Source organism: Pararge aegeria, chromosome Z, assembly GCF_905163445.1.
Source record: "Pararge aegeria chromosome Z, ilParAegt1.1, whole genome shotgun sequence".
In the NCBI taxonomy this organism is placed as follows: Eukaryota; Metazoa; Arthropoda; class Insecta; order Lepidoptera; family Nymphalidae; genus Pararge; species Pararge aegeria.
The window spans coordinates 16,110,412-16,129,208 of NC_053208.1; the positions used below are offsets into that span (position 1 = coordinate 16,110,412).

The window sequence follows — 18,797 nt, forward strand, 5'->3', positions numbered from 1 at the left end:
ATATTTCCCGTGACATTAATTAATTCAAATTATTTAGAGTAAAGAAAATGTATACGTATTTATTTATTCAATTTATTAAGGACACTAACAATTTATATATATACCATATACAATACTAAATGTGTACAATATTTTAAACATTCACTTATATATATGTATATCAATAGCAAGTGTCCATGACATTCATCAAAAATAATAATAATAATAATATTATAGCAATGTGTCTAAAGGTTTAGTACAGTATTTGCGGATTTTTATGGTATCGATTCGAATGATCTGAAACTGAATATAATTAATTTAAAAACCCCAAGGTGTGTCTATCTCCTTCTCTTTTTCTTTACTCGCTCTCGTCTACATTGTGCTTGCTTTGGCACGCTAATAAAGATATTGGGCATAGTTTGAGAACGGCCTTAAAGCTATTTCTTACTATTCCCATTTTCCAACGTTGTCTCACTTTGTATCACCTACGATAGTTTGCTGTAATAATATCACTAGACCATTATTTATTAGAAACAATAATATGGTAATGTTCATACACTCTTAACGGCATTTTGTTCATGCCACTTGACATATAGATTCTCTTAATCGTTTCAGACTCGAATTGATAACAAATCTGCGCTTACTTGTATTTAAGACTAAATTCAAATGGTGTAACGATATCGCGCCAATAGTGGATCAAATACAAGGACAACTTTGAATTTTATCAGCTATTGTCTCTAGTACATTCGGCGGTAATGAATACCTTTGAAGTTAGCCTTATCTGTTGTTACCATCTGATCCCGGATCTACCCTCTACGAGACGACAAAATTATTCCACGGCTCTGATACTTTACGTACTTTTTTGGCTGGAGATAAACAGAGCTAATCGCGATTTAATAAACATCTTAATATTAGCGTGCCCGCGCTTACCATATCTGTATCTGTATTCTCCACGCCACATCGCTCAAATTATAACATTGAAATGTGAGCTTTATATTATGGGATATAAAGTGTTGTTTGAAAGCTAAAGAAGTGTTGTTTGAGCTTGTAGGGAACGCGTGGCCAACGCGTCCCTTTCTTTTTGTATATTAAGCAATAATGTTGAAAAGATTGCTTTATGTCACACAACATAAAGCACAGATGTCACATTCTGCTGTTATTTTAGTCAAGTCGAGTTGTTTGTGAATCAACACGCCTTAAGCACGCATCAACACGCCTTAAGCACGCATCATAACACTTTTGTAGCCTCCGGAGTATGTGATGGGGTCAAATATTGAACAAGAATCAGCCGCTACCAGAATATGGTAAAATGTTTTTTTTATCATATTAAGTGATTAATTTTAGTTTGTTTTTTTAAATTTAGAGATAAGCACATACAATCTATCGACGCTGGGAAGGAAGATGTGTATACGTCGTAACTGTTATAATAAAATTATTTCAAATACATTTTGGCATCTGCTTTAGCTTATGGACGTCACTTGGACGTTATATTTTCTGAATCCAATTAAAAAATATTTACATTAATTCAAAGTCGTCAAATGCATAGCCTTTTGATTATCTACATAAGCGTTTAAAGTTATGTATCCCTACTCTAATCACGCTTTCCCTTTCCAGCATTGTTAAGTTATTTTTAATTTTCCGTTTTTCATTTGGAGGGTAATTATTTGATGATTATAGATAGAAGTTTTAACTATGACAGAGTTAAAAAAAAATATATAAAATATGTGTATGTAGATTATTGTCTAGAAGACATTCCAGGGTTAAGTTATCTATGGTTTTAATAAACAAATTAGCAGCTAACGTGTTACATTTAATTTTACAAGAAATCATTAAAAATCTGTTAACTTGAGCCTGCTATAGTCAAAGACAAAGTCGAAGTAAAAATTACTTTATTTGCGCTAACAAACAATAGCATACATCGTACTTACCTTCGAAATTATACGTGTTACGACTTACATACTATCTCCCTTACTAATAAACGTTATTGCGCTTTATAATTTTTCGAATGTGAAACTACTTTATTCATTCGCTATACAACGTTTATTAGTAAGGCCGTATATATTATACACAAAAATATGTTACTATTACTAGACCATGTATTTCAAAATTTTGTTAATAATGTTAAGGTTAAATGACGTTTTTTTCTAATTGAATTTATTAATAATTCTAAAGTTATCATGAGTTGTATTATTTAGTTAAATATATATTTCATAATTTTTATAGATTAATTATTAATTATTATAATTCCATTTTTTTTCTATTACGTCTGTGATTATTGCGTTGTCAGATACGAAGTACCTTTTGATACAATAAATAATGTTATTTGATTTCGCATAATAAAATATTATATTATACTAGCTGTTGTCCGCGACTTCGTCTGCGTTTGTTTTTTGATGTGGCATTAAATTGCTGCTGTCCGCTGAGGAGTTCTGTCGTCTATCTCCAACCACAGTTTGGGCACACAATTAAACACATATACCTGTATAGTACAAAAATAATTATTTAAATCGGTTCTAATTTGTCGCAGTTATGATGTTAAATCGTCAAACACTCATCCCCTCTCCCAAAGGAACCGAGCTTAATGACGGGATAAAAAGTATCCTATATTACTTCTAACACTTCCAAGAATCTATATATATCATATTTACATTCTCCGTGGAAAAATACATGGTCATACCAATTTTTATGACAATCGGTTGAACGGGGCGGAAGTCGATACTTGACAGCGCCGCCTGGTGGGGAGTTACATCAATGGACATAGCATGTTCGTTTTCTCCGAGGAAAAATACATGGTCATACCAATTTTTATGACAATCGGTTGAACGGGGCGGAAGTCGATACTTGACAGCGCCGCCTGGTGGGGAGTTACATCAATGGACATAGCATGTTCGTTTTCTCCGTGGAAAAATACATGGTCATACCAATTTTTATGACAATCGGTTGAACGGGGCGGAAGTCGATACTTGACAGCGCCGCCTGGTGGGGAGTTACATCAATGGACATAGCATGTTCGTTTTCTCCGTGGAAAAATACATGGTCATACCAATTTTTATGACAATCGGTTGAACGGGGCGGAAGTCGATACTTGACAGCGCCGCCTGGTGGGGAGTTACATCAATGGGCATAGCATATAAACCTTCTCCGTGAAAAAATACATAAGCATACCAATTTTCATAATGATCGGTCAAATAGTTTCGGAGTTTATCGATGACATATATACAAACATCCTCTTTTATATATATAGATAAACAATTTTATAAACTGATTGCGAATAAGGTTTGGGGACAAATTCTTTAAAATAAAATATGTAAATAAATGAACGTATTTTCAAACATTACTTACATACATCTACTCAACTATGAACTTACCTGTGTTTTAGACAAATTGATATGCGTTTATTATAATGATCATAGTTTTAATTATATATTATGTTAAAAGGTACTTTCTTATGTGAAAACTAATTTTTTTTGTTTGATTTGTTTATGATAACTATAATTTCCTATATTTTTTTGAAATAAAGATCTCAAGAATATTGATTGCATTATTATTTCTTAAGCTTCGTAAAAAATTTAAAATGATTATGTCAAGATTTTTCTTCCAACAAATTCCTTAAAGCGTTTTCTTTAAACCAAAAGGTCGAACTATAATAATTATTATAGAGTTTATTTGCTTAAACGCGCTACTCTCAGGAACTACTGCTTCAAAAACTTTTATTTATTAGTCCATTTATCGGGGAAGGCGATAAAAATTAATGAAAAATGTTGTAAAAACGGGAAAAAGTATTCCTTTAGGAAGCTTCTCTAGAGAGCGCCACTTATATTATGCAATCATTTTGTATGATGTTTCCTATATCTTATTAAATAACATTTTTTAATAGTTTTGTGTGTACATAAATAATTTGACGAAAAAATGAAACGAAAAGGGAATTTTAAGGTAGACTTGCACGGGTGTTTTTTAAAAACATGATATTAATAAATATCTAAATAAATACGTTATTTATTACGATTTTTGAAATACCGAAACAAATGCGAACGAAGCCACGGGTTAGTTATTAATAAATTAATTAGTTATTTGAGTTATTTCACTGCTCGACAATCCTCGTCACTGAGGATTTACAGTTGTGTTAAAAGTTTCGATTTGAATGAAAAAAACTCCGTCCCTAAAATAAAGTTTTTTAGTTTTAATTTACCTATCATATGAATTAAAAATCTGGTTAAAATACTGTTTCATGTCTGACTTTTGTGATTTTACCAAATATTTTTCTTAGTATTTACTGTGTCATCATTCATTGACCACTGTGACCATAAATGAATCAAAGCGTTTGATTTAAGTAGATATACTTGAAAATTCTCTTAATTTGATCTACAAAGTCACGATATCATCAACTATTGATCTGGCAAAGGCTGAGGCAAAGTCTGAGGAAAAGGCAAATAAAATAGATATCCAGGTATATTAATTTAGCGTTAATCATCAAACAAGTCTTAAAAAATCAAACACTATTAAAAATATAACAATCCAAACATGTGTTGTCTGGTATTCATCATTTATATTTAAGCTTCTTAGCGGCAGGTGGAGTTGCTTGCGTATTCTTGAAATATATACCGCCGAAAATTCCAGCCGCGAGCACAAGTATAGCGGAGATTACAGCTATGTATTCCGCCCGATTTCTGTAACAATTTTTGAAATGAAAAGTTCATTAGCCGCGTTGAGCACTTTTTGGGTGAACTAAAATCGTGGAACTATCTTCACCCAAAGCTTCCGTGAGCTATAAGTATACAGTTTTATATTATATGTACAGATATTAGATTTAGATAGTATAGATTTAGATTTAGTTTTCACTCCTATCGCCAGTCTCCAAAGACTTCCCCGTCCGACTCCAATGACGTGCGTATACATTGTTGCCTGTAAATTATTGGTATGAACTATGAAGATGTTAAAATTTAATTTTTTTTTACACTTAAACTTAAATATTTTGTTACTGACTTGAAGCCTTAAATTATCGATTTGCGTTAACTTGAAGTTACTTATTTTACATTAAAACTTACTTTATGGCAACGTCTCAAAATTACTTACTCGAAAGGTGTCCCACATATCACGTACCACGTAGCACCGTTCTGTGGCTTTGTACCGCCGACGCAGTGGAAATCAAAATACCCCTCGTCGTAATTATCGGGACAAAAATATTTTCTTTTGTTTAGTGTCTGCAAATAAAATGTAATGACCATAAACACTGTCATAGAAATTTATATGATAAAAATGATATGCGGATCGTTAGTCTCACTAAAATTCGAGAACGAATGGACCGATTTGGCTAATTCAAGTCTAATATTAGTCCAGGGAAGGTTTAAACATGAGAAAATATGGAAAAAAAAACAATAATGAATGTTTTTCTCACGTTATCCTGGAAATGACATTGCATGTGTTGCCTATTTTAAATCTAAAAAAAGTAACACTATTGAATATATACACTAGCTGTGCCCAGCGGTTTCGACTGCGTTAGCTACGGGATTCAGCGTACAGCTACATAGAATGCAACCTTCCTCAATAAATCAGCTACCCAATGTAAATATTTTTCAGTCATATAGTCGCTGGGAGCCGCTGGGCACGAGCGCCCCAGGACCGTGGATTCGTGGACTCTACAAAAGACCTGTCCTACGCTCGTACTAACTTCTGTTAAGTAAATTTGGCCCATACAAACCCGCCACTATAAAAAAAATGTGGAAAACTAGTTAATTGTTCAAGTTATATTAACTTGAACAATTAACTAGTTTTCCACTCTGGGGTTCTTTTAAAAAGAGTCACATATCCGATACGCTTGTTGGACAGAGGCGAAACTTTGTAGGACGTGATACTTACATGGTTTCCTACTGAGTGTCAGGGTCTGCTGCTATCTACTCCGTCAATTATTTCATAAATTAAAAATAAATGATATGATTTGTGTCCCACCCAATCACGAATGGCCCAGTAGGTATACTTATTATTACTATAAAGAAAGTACTTAGCAGATGGAATATTGCAGTACCAACATATTCATAATAAAGAAGAAAAAATCCCTTTTTGTTTCATAGAAAGAAACATCTGAAGTACTTAGATATTTAGGTTGTTGGGAAAAATGGGGTAAAGTATATTTTACAACAGTTATTTTTACCTATTTTAAATACGGTAGCTATGTTTGTGATTGCTGAGTAATCTTTTGGCAACTAAAACAATTTTAAATAACAATTAAATGCACTCCTAAATGTTTCAAATACAATAACTAAAGACTCGTGCTATTCCAGCACTTCCCGCTATCTAACCTTAGCACTAAATATATATGTATAAAAAATGTTATGTTGGTTTGTGTACGCTTCAAAAACTCAAAAAGTACTGCATGGATCGAGCTGAAATTTTAGCATGATATATAATCCGCATCAAGAATTGTTTTTATCTATTTTTTGCATCAGTCACATATCCACGACCGCGTAACTACAAATTTATTAACGATCAGCTGGCATTGCAAAAATAAACTTATATGTAATGTACTTATTCTTTGTTTTGTTTCTCTTTTCTCAATCATTCCATAAAAATGTGCCACAGCGAAGCGTGGCAGGATATAGATAGATATAGATTAGTATAATATAAATATGCAATATTGTTTTTAGTTTTAAGTAACTGTGTGAAATTTATACAAAGCACAAATTACTTATAGCAATATAAGCTAGGTAAACAGTTGTATACTTTAAATTAAACATAACATCATTCCCAGGATTTAAATTAAAATTAACAAGATATAATTCAGTATAACAATTCAGATAAACATGCAATTTATAAAAAGCACGTTTATACATTCGAGATATATTTATAGCTATAACGCAATCGTTCTGCTATTGTGATTGTCCAGCTTTACCTGTCCGAACGGCGTTATTAGGGAGGCTACTTCGTTGCATGGGCCAACGGGCTCGTGCAGACCCACAGAGATCTCCTTGGCAGGGTTGAAGAACACGACGAAAACCCAATATGTTACGTAGTGGATAGCTAACTGAAGTATCAGTACGTAGTCGATTGCTGTAAGCCTGCGGAATGAATACAGCGTCTTAGATTTAAAGCGAAACTCATTCGGACGGTAGCGACTGTTAAACGAATCGAAGTAAAAACACATGAATCAGATCAGACGAGACAAACGAAAGAAAATTTTCTGAAGTTTAAGAAGCTTTACTTCTTTCGCCTGTAGGTTGTTGTTACTTGTTCACTTATGTCCAATAATTGATGAAGCAGCTCGAGGCTTCGTTTTCAGTATTTATGTATCCAAAACTGTAATATGAAAACATGAGGTACACATGCAAAATAATTGTTATTTATGCATGAAATCTCACCCAGTCTCTAAAATGTAAGTCAGAAGTGAGACTTCAATAAAACAATTCTTATAAACATAACCTTTTACTAGTGGTTACCAAGTTTACAATACGGTACGTATGTGCGTCAAGACGAGAAGCGTATATTGCGTGATGAAAATTGTAAAATTACTATGTCATACCAATTTATTTAGGTAGTATTTGAGCAGGTGTTAACTGCGTATTACAGATGTATTTTTCGCTATAGGATTATTTATATTTTAACAATACGGTCAAGTTTAACTATATTACAATAAAACTATCATAACTATACAGACTTAAATACAAATCAACTCTGCAGGAATAGGTAACCTATACGATTTACTTCTATATAAATTCGGTGGGATCAGGACACCTTCACCAAGGATGGCGGTGAGCGCGAAAGTTCGCTAGGAGTTGAGCTCGTCAACACCGGGAAGAAATGGGGGAAGTCGACTTAAGGGTGCCTAATATAGTGAGGTCGGACCTCGGCTTAGGTCGACGATTGCACGAGTGTCGAGTCCGAACGCACCCGTGACCTTGGATAGGACGTCAGAAATCAGGACGCTAGGCTCTCGTATTGGCCAGCGAAGACGCTGTCCAGTGTGTTACCTAATTGGGATTTGGCCGGGTGTAACTTGATCGTCTCAGTCGTAAAGGACGTTTACAGTCCCGAGAGTGTACATGGAAATATCGACCACTCACGGGTTAGGGTGACGGACTGCTTGATCTTTTTTATTAAAATAGTTTATCTTCTATTTTTCAATAATTTACACCGTAATTGTAAAAGTCAAAAAAAGAATGCTGGATCCAAAAGCACGAGCGAAATAGATTGTGTTAAAATAATGAAATAAAAACTAACATGAGAAACATAGAGAAAATCATACTAAAAAAACAAAGTACCTAATACACACATAAAATATAGTCACCTACTTCCGTTTAAGTTAAGCTAAGTTAGCGAAGCAAAAGCTAATAGTTATTTAATTAACTCAATTGAATAACTTACCTACCTATTACCGGCCCTTTACGGGTCTCCTCCCACAATGAGAATGGTTTAGGCCGTAGTCCACCACGCTCACCCAGTGCGGATTGGTGGACTTCACACGCCTTTGTGAACATTATGTAGAACTCACGATGTTTTCCTTTTCCGCAAGTGATATTTCAATTACTTAAACTACTGGCTACTGACTAAATTGAATTGGACTCACTGCTCTTTACACTTTTCTCTATCACTGAGTATTCCGTTGATAATGAATATAGCGAAAACAGAGAACAGTAGGAAGAAAGTGACTTCGGAATGTATCTTCAGGTTGTCATGTAGCGGGTGGTAAATCGGAATGAAGAGCAGAACTCCACCAGGCATGCCCAAAACTGTTGCGATGATTAGAGATTTCCATTCCACACACTTCCTGCAAACATTTATAAATAGTTTGTCCCGTGAATCATTACTTCGCTATAAAACTCTATAATACACGATTACACGAAATCATTTCGGAAAGTCATAGGAGGCATGTCACAATTAATAAGTTAATGTAATTGTATTTCTTTTAGCCAGTTGTATACTTATCACAATTTTTGTATCGAGATGAAAGAAACTGATTGATGATTTTTTGCCAATGTCGAGAGCTGATGGGATACATTTTTTTCAAAATACATTGTAACAAACATTTTCCAACATAATTAGCCATCCCCTTAAAAACTATGCATTTATGGTGTGGATCGCGGGTTCGCAAGTATATATCTTTATGAATATTCAACTACTTAATCTAAATGTAAATTTATCTTAATCTTAATGTAATCATTTGGACAATCTTAACCGAAAAGTGGTATTTGAACTTTGCTAATATAATACTGTTGGGGAAAGACTATAAAATTTTAGTCTGTCCACTACGTAAATAAATCTTTGGGGCGATTGGTCCAATTCTCAGTTTGTTCAAGTGGTCAAAATCGTGTACACGACTAATATTGAAGCATCAAAAACCATTCAACTTTAGTAGTGTTTTGAACATGCGGTTAGTTACTTTATTCCATTCAGCAGTTAACAGTATTTCTTTTACCTCTAATGTTGAAAACGTTTACCATAAAATGGAGAATATCGGGTATAATTGTGAGCTAGTAAAATTCCACAGGTGTGGATTAAGATTAGCGCGGAGCGTTTTTACTGTTGGTATTATAGCAGGCAGTGTTTTGGATACAAAGCACTGCATCCAATAATTATTACCTCTAATGTTGTAAACGTTTACCATAAAATCGGGAAAATCGGGTGTGATTGTGAACTAGCAACATTCCACGGGTGTGGAGTGAGATGCGCGCGGAGCGTTTTTACTGTTGGCATTATTGCGTGCAGTGTTTTGGATACTAAGCACTGCATCCAACAATGCCTGAATGAGGGTTCTGAATGTTCTTAATACATTGTCAAAATCTCACCTAATTAGTTTTTAGTTCAAGCCCCGAATACATAAATTCGCGGATGGTCCATCTAGCAACCCAAAATTAATTTTTAAGGTACGCTTTCAAATCGTTCCTTGAAATCGTTCTTATGAAATAAAAGAGCCTTGCATAAATCGCGCCTAAATTAAATAATAACGATGAATACTTACGAAGCGGCTTGCCATTGGGGTGTTTTAGGCGACAGCCATTTTCTGCTGCTGATGAAAAAGAAGTACAAACTCGCGGCAAAGGTGGAGTGGAAATAATAAGAGTTCCAAGGAACCCAGTAGTGGCGATCGTATATGTTGGGGTCTGTGTCATGCCATGTCCAGTGCACGAACTTAACGGCTACTATATCATACGGTATGTCGACCAGCACGGTGAGAAGTCCGACAGCAAAGGGTTCAGCGTATTTGGGCAAGTTCAACCGGCTGACTGCATATGCAGCATGATATATGAATGCTGGGTCTAAAATAGGAATAAGGGTTAAGTCATGACCAATGAAAATGAATAGCAAATTAAATAAATATACCAAAACTACAATTATAAATAATATTTTCTATTTACTCATTAATTTACATTCATTCGCAACAAAATAATAATTATCACTAAATCATTTATTTCACTAGATTAATATATTTAAAAAGAAACTAGATTAAAAATAAAAATGTATTACATAAAAGTATGATGTGCAGAGGTAGTCTCCCGCCCAAAAAGATTATAGACGTTTGCGAATGCCAGAAGTTGTCATATTCTGGTAAGACGAAGTGCCAGAAATTATCAGCATACAAGCCGTGTAGAACGGTTGCCAGCCAGAAATAGGGCCAACGACCACCTTTCCTGAATGCTACACAAAATAATATAGTATTTAACAAATTAAATAAAAATAAAAAAACCATTTATTTCGACCGACTTGGATCATAAATTTTTAGTAAAATACAAAGTTAATTAGTAAACTCAGCCTAAAGAAATAGTTTATATAAAACCCTCCTGGCAGGCCCGATAAAATCTAATGAAAAAGTAAAAATAACGATACAATTAACACATTTTTAATTCCGGATTAGCCCTTTGGTCTAGGGCATCACGTCTCGGTGGTTGCTAGTACATCAAAGACAAGGGAGTTTGAATACAAAAACGAATATAAAAACAATAAATAAAAATTAAAAGTATCTTTTTCGTCTTTCATACAGTGTATTCTAACGTTGGCATAGAATGATTTGTGATGTTGAAAGTAAATTTGTTAAAAAAATAGAACGACCTACCGAACGAAACTAATCTACTCGTTGGGAGCTAAGGACTCTGGTCCACAGCGGCGCACACATTATGATAATATATGAATGAATGAAAAACATTTTACTAAAGAACAACTCAATGCAAAATGCCTCAATTTTTTAAAATATTTGGGGGAAAAAATGTTAGTGATTACCCCGGGAGTTATACACCTGGGGATGAGTGACGATGATGAACTTTAAGCTATCGTCATCGTCATTGTCATTGTCACCCTATTAATGCTCTACCGATGGGCCAAGGCCTAGGACTCTCCTAGGAGAGAGAGAATTAGAGCTTTGACCAATAGCGCTGCTTCAATCAGGTTGGCGGACTTATCGATTAGCACACGTTAATTTTAATAAACAGGACCAACGATGGCTAACCGATGCGTAAGCTAAATAGCATACCTACCTACTAAACGAAACTAGCTTAAATAAATAATTAGATATTATTTATTTAAGCAATTTTAGCTTAGTATGTTATCATATCTTATACCATATATACTACTGATATTATAAAAACGAAAGTGATTCTGTTTGTTTTGTATTTCGTTCCCTCATGCTCTATCCAAGCAACCGATCGATTTTTGGCATACAGAAGTTAAAAGTACTTTTGCTACAAAAAAGAAAAATGTAGTTTTAGATAATAATGAAATAATTTCGATTAAAAAATAAAATGTTTACCATGTAATAGTGTTACGATGCCAGCAAAAATATAGACTGCCTGAGATATAATGTATGTTGGTTGATTCCTCCACAGGGGTTCTAAACTCGATGTTGTTATCCACCACTCGGACCACTTCAAAATAAAATAACACCGGTTAAGTAAAGCTGGAATGGTGTGCTGAAGTTATAATTTTGGACATAGTTATTTTCTCTTGCAGTTTTTTGGTGCGTTGATGTTGTAACCGGTTTCGGCCTCCAGAGAGATTTTCAAACTACGTGGAAGATGTTATAGTGCACAATGTGTGCACAAACACAGATCACACAGATCCTATCTATTCCCTCATTCTCGTAGTTCGACGGTATGGCAGATCCGACACGACCGGAAATAGTTCAAGCGCAGGACAGACAGCTTAACTTGCTCTCCGCCATTTACCAAACACCGGGCTGGTTGACTAAGAATTTCTTGATAGGTTATGTTTTATCGAAGTAATAGTTGAACGATGATTCTGTGCTGCATTTATCACCTAAATTGCAGCAGACTATGCTGTAAGTGGTATGCCATATGTTTAACTCCTAATTGGTTTTACACGTCATCGCTTAATCGCTTGGCGTCTTTGTCGATAGGGTTGTTAACTAGCCACCGCCGAAGCTTCCCACCAGCCCAGTCAAAAGGCAGATATTATAAATTCCCAAATGGACAAGGACTCATGGTGGGTGCTTACCGGGAGACGAACGCCGCGACAACATACACGCGTTATATTACTAGATCAGCACAGCTGTTTGACAATACAAACTATCGTTAACTTGATAATTTTTGGTGAATTAATTACTTTATCTATTGATAATATATTATTATGTCCTATCATTAGAAATTAAATAATTAACTGTGATAACTATCGTAGTCCAAAATTATGAATCTTATGTAAGGTGTATTATACCTACCACTCTTTTAAAGCATATGTTACATAAAACAAGATTTAAATAAATAGCAAAAATCTTTTGAATAATATATGACAGTAGCTTAAAACTCGGTTAACAAAATAGTTAATTATTACGTTGTATGCACTTTTTGATTTATCATAATCAAAAAATTGCTAGTTACCTTCTTTTCCTAATAATCAATAAATTGGTAAAAAAAAGTAAATATTATTGAAAATAGAGCTGTTGCATATTTTAAAAATAAAATTTATATTCTGCAATGTTATAAACAATCTTATCGAGTACCTATTAGATTAAATTATTATTTTAAAACTCACATGTGGACTGTTTCCCGCCATTTTTTTAAACCACTGTACGTTGTTCTATTTCTTTGTGTGATGTGTTTTCAACTGTTAAAATGCTGTAGCCAACGTCGAAACTACGTGTCACTTGTCAATTTAGTCTGAGTCTGTGATTGGCGGGCGGCTGGGGCACTAAGGTGGGCACAGAATAAGACCCACGAAGCAAATCCATGACATAAGATACACTAAACTAACTTGCATTAAAACTATGGAGGGTAGAGGTAAGGAGAGTCATCTTATATGGGAGAAAAGTTGAAAAAGTGTCCAGTGTATGCGCTAAATAACAGTTCAAAAATCCTCCACAATGGCGCTGGTGGATGCACAGGGTATGGTATGAATGTAGCAATCGTAGATGAATTGAAGTATGCCGAGTTAAAAAATTTAATGTCATTATCGACTAAAGTAGTTAATTATTGAGAATTTCAACAACTTACGTTGTACAAAATATTGTGGTAAATATAACCTTACTTCCTTGTATCTCCATACTTCCTTGTTTATTTTTCAAGCCTACTCTAACAATATTTATATTTGGCGCTTCTTTTAAGAGTTACCCTGATGCAAATGCGGCGCCATCCTAATTTAATACATTTTGACGACACTTTTTCATATACACAGATGACTCTCCTTACCTCTACCCTCCATAATTAAAACCGAAACCCTTAAAATTTCCTCTTTCATTTAAAAAATCGTCATGTAGATATAATTTTTTTGGAAAGCATAATTATATGTTTATATGGTTCATGTTTGGTTTTCCTCGAGCACACTAATTTTGAGGTCACAATAACGAAAAAACTATTGCAGACATAGATTTAATAATACTATAGATTGGCTATGAAAAAGTAAACGGAGACCACCGGAACTAAAAATGAAATACATTATGTGTACTGTGTATGTTTAATGTACATGTGTGCATGATTTTGTTTATTATGTAAAAGTCAAAAGCAATATTCTGAAAAAAAACATTAATTAACGGTACATTAAGTTATTGGTTTTACGAACTCTGTTAGTTTCATACATAAACTTAAAAATCTACAGTTAAAAATAATATATAATGATTTAAGTGCGTGACTTTTGAACTGATGAATTATTAACAATGTTAAAATATGATGTACAAAAAAGATTAGAATAACAATAAAGTACAAGAAATTATTATTATTTTTACTTGTACTTTTTAGTTTTTTTACATGATTCTATTCCACAGTAATCTGTGTTACAGAGTAAAGTTTATATTTGCAACTTTGTCATAGACCATAACTGTAATAACCCCAAAATAAATTGAAGTAAATAAAATGTCAATATTGCGAAATTTGTCGAAAGTAATAAATATTTTTACCTCGCGTGAGACATCCAAAAATGTAATCCTTAGCGTTGTGCGAACTAATAAAACGTTTAGCGGTTCAATAAAAGTACCAAAAACAAAGGATAAGGAGCCGGGTGAAGTTATAAAATGGGTTCTAATGGTATGATTTTATTTACGTTTTTTATTTGGCTGTTTGATTTAATAAACAAGTAATGTATTCAATGTTAAATTGTCGAATACATTAATTCGAAATTAAACTTTTTATTTATATATTTTTAAGATGATCCCTGTGACGTCATTTGGTTTGGGCTGCTGGCAAGTGTACCGATTGCAGTGGAAGCTCGAATTACTCGAAATCCTTCAAGCGAAATCTAACTCTGCACCTGTAGAAATTCCAGATGAGTAAGATTAAAATTGTATTAATTCCACATACTTCGATAATGTAAATGGTTTCTTTCTGGTAGTAGTAGCACAGAGAATGTTGGATGCCCCAGAGGTGGAAGGACAACTGAATTCTAATCTGCTGTCACCACACGGCATTTGCAAGCATATCCAGCTTTAAAAATTTGGAATGAGAAGAACCTATTTATTAATTAGTTTATTTATTTATTTCTGTGAATATAAATAAATATACATTCAAATTTTTCCAGCTTCGAAGCACTAGAAAGTATGGAGTATAGACCAGTCAAAGTTAAAGGCGAGTTCTTACACGAAAGAGAAATTCTGATTGGCCCTAGGGCTCTGATTGAAAATGATGTCATTATGCCCCGTACTGGTTCACTCATATCAGATCCTAAGAAGAACCAAGGTTGGCTTGTAATAACCCCTTTTAAATTATCCGAGACTGGGTAAGAACATTATTATTATTACAATATGATTTTTAAAGGAATCTAAATTTATATGGCTTCACAAATAGAAAGAAGCTAGATCTTCAGTTTCTCTATGACAAAGAGTTTCCATGCATAGATTCCTTCGCCCACCAATTTCTAAATATGGAATAGGCTATGTAGGTATCCAATAGAAATTCAAAGAGTTAGAAGGAATACCAAATATGAGATAGTTAAGCATCAAATATTTGGTTTCTCACAGGCAAGATCATCGTCAGGTGCTGGCCTATTGATAATAAAAAAAACATGAATGTATCTTTCATGAAAATGGATTAGTCTTGTTGTAATTTTTATAAATTTTTTATGATTTGGTGTATGTTTCATTGCTATTAATCTATTCCGATTATGGTAATTACATTGCAGTCTTGGCTGTTATCATCATCACTCTAATCCATTAAGGCACCACTGTTGCACACAGACTTCCTCTCATAAGAGGATGGTTTTAGGGACCCACCACCCTGCTCCGATGTTGGCTTGATGGGCTTTGCTAATAGTTATATTAATAAATAAATAAATAAAGCCTTTATTGCTGATATACAGTATGTACATTATGTAAATTTAAATTATTAACACCAATATATTGCACTTTAGTTAATAGTAATCAGCGCGTCTCCTGACGCATAGGCCTCCATCAGGTGTTTCCATGTGTGCCAGTTCCGAGCTTTCCTTGACCATAGTATGCCTGCTGTCTGCTTGATATCATCAACCCACTGCTTTCTTTGTCTACCCTTTTTACTTTTAGAGCCATCCCTAACTTCCCTTTCAGTCAAAGCTTTGGTCCAATTCTCGCATCAATAGTTATATTAGTTACAACAATTTTATGATAACAGTGTAGAATTCATTGAGCAATGGAAACTTAGTGTAGTATTTTCAGGGGCAGAACACCTGCAGGCACCTCTAACCTTTATAAGTTTTGTGTGTTTTGAATAATTGAGTATCACTGCATACCTAAGAATTCTCAAAAATGTTCTCAAAATGGTATGTGAAGTCCACCAATCTGCATTTGGCTGGCTTGGGGGCCTCAAACCTTCCTCAATTTAGGAGGGTCCCGTTTCCTGTAGGAACTACTAATGGATTGTTGATATTATGATTAAAGACTTGTATATTTAAACATACTAATCTCAGAAACTACCAGCCATATTATAAGAGCCATATTATTAAACCCAAATGTCAGAAAATTGCTACTGTACACTGTACACTGCTATTTTATGTGGTGTGAATTTGACAATCCAAAAAAACACAGACAAAGTTATGCAAAACGACTAGTAAAACATACATGATTTAGCAGTAAAGCCTGTTGTAGGAAGTTCATAACTTATTGGCTAAAACTATACATATTTCACTTACAACTTTTCAAAAGTCAATTGTGTAAATATAAATGACTAATGCTGTGGATGTGTGCATTGTTGTTGTGTACACTTGCCTTTGAACCCACTGGTGGGGGAAGGTGGGTGTACAGGTTGCATCCCCTATACTGACACTAACATGGGTGTAACTGTGAACAGCTAGTATCAAAATATAATTATTAGATTAAAATTGTGCCTTTGTGTTTGTTTTGACAATTATGTGCTTTATTACAGAAAAATAATTTTAGTTAATAGAGGATGGATACCACAGAGTATGCGTCCTAAAGAAAAACGAAAACCCTCAATGATTTCTGGTGAAGTTGAGCTGACTGGATTAGTACGTCTTACTGAAGTTCGCAGCCCGTTTATGCCGAAAAATAGTCCAGAAAAGGGCTCATGGCTCTACAGGTATTGCTTGATATTTTTATCTATTAATTTAATATTCTATATATTTTATCAGCCAGTAAGTATTAGACCCATATGAAATCACTCAATAATCTGACAGAATAAACAATACAGGGTGGCCGGTCAGTTGACGTCATAAATTGCCACCCTGTATAATCTGATAGATTTCTACAATTGAAGACCTGCACAACTTTCATAAAGCAACAGCTATCATAATATCAAATGAACTCTACTAATAATTGTGATTTAATAATCAACCCTACTAATAATTGTGATTTATTCGATTGGTTGACCTAGGTAGGTATTCAAATAATAGAGTAACATTTAGTGTGATACATTTGGGGTTTTTCTAGTGGCTAGCATTATTATTGACCCTTAAGACAACATCAGGCAATCAGTTCCACAGAGGTGTAGGGTAAAGTATTTGTTTTATGTCTAAAAAATTCAGTATTTGCCCGAGTTTGTTAAGCTTTAGTTCTGGCAGTATCATATGATTATAATTGTTAAGGCACAAATCTAGTCGTGCTGTTGTCTTGACTAAGCTCTGAACTCCTCTCTCCTATGAGGGTGGAGACCTGCGCCCAGCAGCTGTGGAATATTGATCATGATGGTGACATTAATAGTCAAAATATAATCTATACCAAGCTGTAACAATGTATTCCTGATGTTCAGTTGGTCATATAAAACAATAATAAAAAGGTGACATAACCTTGTAACAGTATGAGTTTTAAAAACATTTCCTCAATTGATATTTAGTTCAAAAATTTCATTATTAAAAATGTATTCAAAATAATCGTTTTATTTAATATTGTAATCATTATTTACTAGGGTAAATAAAAAACAAAAAAAAACTTTAATCATAAAGCAACACCTGCGCCACTTTAAAATAACATCTTTCATTAAATCTACTGGTCAGTAACGCATTCTCTCAACAACCTAACTATTAGTAATGATGTGTTTTATTCTCATTGCAGAGATTTGGATCAAATGAGCGCTTCTCTTGGTACTGCACCTGTTTGGTTAGACGCAAAGGGAATCCCTGATCCGCCTTCAGGTTGGCCCCTACCAAATCAGACTAGAGTGACAATGAGGAACGAGCACTTATCGTACCTTATCACCTGGTACATGCTGTCGGCCTTCACAGGAGCAATGTGGCATCGTTACTTTATAAGAAAACTCCCGCTGTTATAAATCAAGTATTTGTACATACTCTAATCGCTTTTATAGTATTTTAGCTAAGCTTCAATATAAATATAATAATTTAAATAAGTATGTTTATTATTTACTTATTTCATAAGGTTGCTCCTATTATTTTTTAATAAGGCCAAATAACTACAACCCAAAGGTGCTGATAAGGTGAGAATTCACTTAAATATAAAGATTTCATTGCTGTGAAGTCAGCGACACTTGGGTTGAGCATTAAAACGAAATGGACAAAAATTAATTTAAAGCTTTTGCTATATTACAAATTTTAGATCACCACTTCCATTTATAAGACGATCAGCATCCTAAAGTATTAAACTTGATTATAATAGGTACGTGTACAGTACATTTGATGGCGTCAGATGGTCTTAAGGATAAAAATGCTAAGGTTATTGATTGAAATTATAAATCTTTTGCATCTTGAGGTGACAGAGAGTGGCAGTGAGAGAGAGTGTTTGGAATAGAGTTGATTGTGTGTACATATTTTTTTTTTTGTAAGTAGTGCTAATTTAATTAATAGAGTTACCTGTATTAATTTAAAACAAAAATAAACATAAAATTAAGTCATTTAAAAGTGTTAATAAAAATAAACGACCGATCTAAATTCCAAATCAGTCGGAGTAGGATTGTGTTATTGTTGTAATATGGATGCTAATAGTGTTAATATTATATATTAGGTAGCGA

General features: G+C 33.9%; 2 protein-coding genes across 2 annotated transcripts; one reads left to right on the forward strand and one right to left on the reverse strand.

Moving 5' to 3' along the window:
- Window positions 1-4,410: 4,410 nt before the first annotated feature.
- On the reverse strand, window positions 4,411-13,074 carry LOC120636237. Its single transcript, XM_039907613.1, has 8 exons — window positions 12,949-13,074; window positions 11,711-11,825; window positions 10,435-10,605; window positions 9,929-10,226; window positions 8,537-8,737; window positions 6,866-7,031; window positions 5,053-5,180; window positions 4,411-4,646 (listed from the first exon to the last, which is right to left on the reverse strand). The coding sequence occupies exons 1-8, from the start codon at window positions 12,967-12,969 to the stop codon at window positions 4,520-4,522; spliced, it is 1,227 nt and encodes a 408-aa protein (XP_039763547.1). The 5' UTR covers window positions 12,970-13,074; the 3' UTR covers window positions 4,411-4,519.
- Window positions 13,075-14,221: 1,147 nt separating this feature from the next.
- LOC120636158 (surfeit locus protein 1) lies at window positions 14,222-18,176 on the forward strand. Its single transcript, XM_039907493.1, has 5 exons — window positions 14,222-14,432; window positions 14,553-14,674; window positions 14,923-15,120; window positions 16,740-16,913; window positions 17,885-18,176. Exons 1-5 carry the CDS (start codon window positions 14,262-14,264, stop codon window positions 18,099-18,101), a joined length of 882 nt encoding a protein of 293 aa, XP_039763427.1. The 5' UTR covers window positions 14,222-14,261; the 3' UTR covers window positions 18,102-18,176.
- The last annotated feature ends 621 nt before the right edge of the window (window positions 18,177-18,797 follow it).

Coding starts and splice junctions, on each gene's coding strand:
- LOC120636237 (XM_039907613.1), bottom strand. CDS start 12,969: ATGGCGGGAAACAGTCCACAT. Junction 8,738..9,928: donor CCCCAATGGCAAGCCGCTTC/GTAAGTATTCAT, acceptor AAATGTTTGCAG/GAAGTGTGTGGAATGGAAAT. Junction 5,181..6,865: donor TAATAACGCCGTTCGGACAG/GTAAAGCTGGAC, acceptor TTTTATTTGCAG/ACACTAAACAAAAGAAAATA.
- LOC120636158 (XM_039907493.1), top strand. CDS start 14,262: ATGTCAATATTGCGAAATTTGTCGAAAGTAATAAATATTTTTACCTCG. Junction 14,675..14,922: donor CCTGTAGAAATTCCAGATGA/GTAAGATTAAAA, acceptor AAATTTTTCCAG/CTTCGAAGCACTAGAAAGTA. Junction 16,914..17,884: donor AAGGGCTCATGGCTCTACAG/GTATTGCTTGAT, acceptor TTCTCATTGCAG/AGATTTGGATCAAATGAGCG.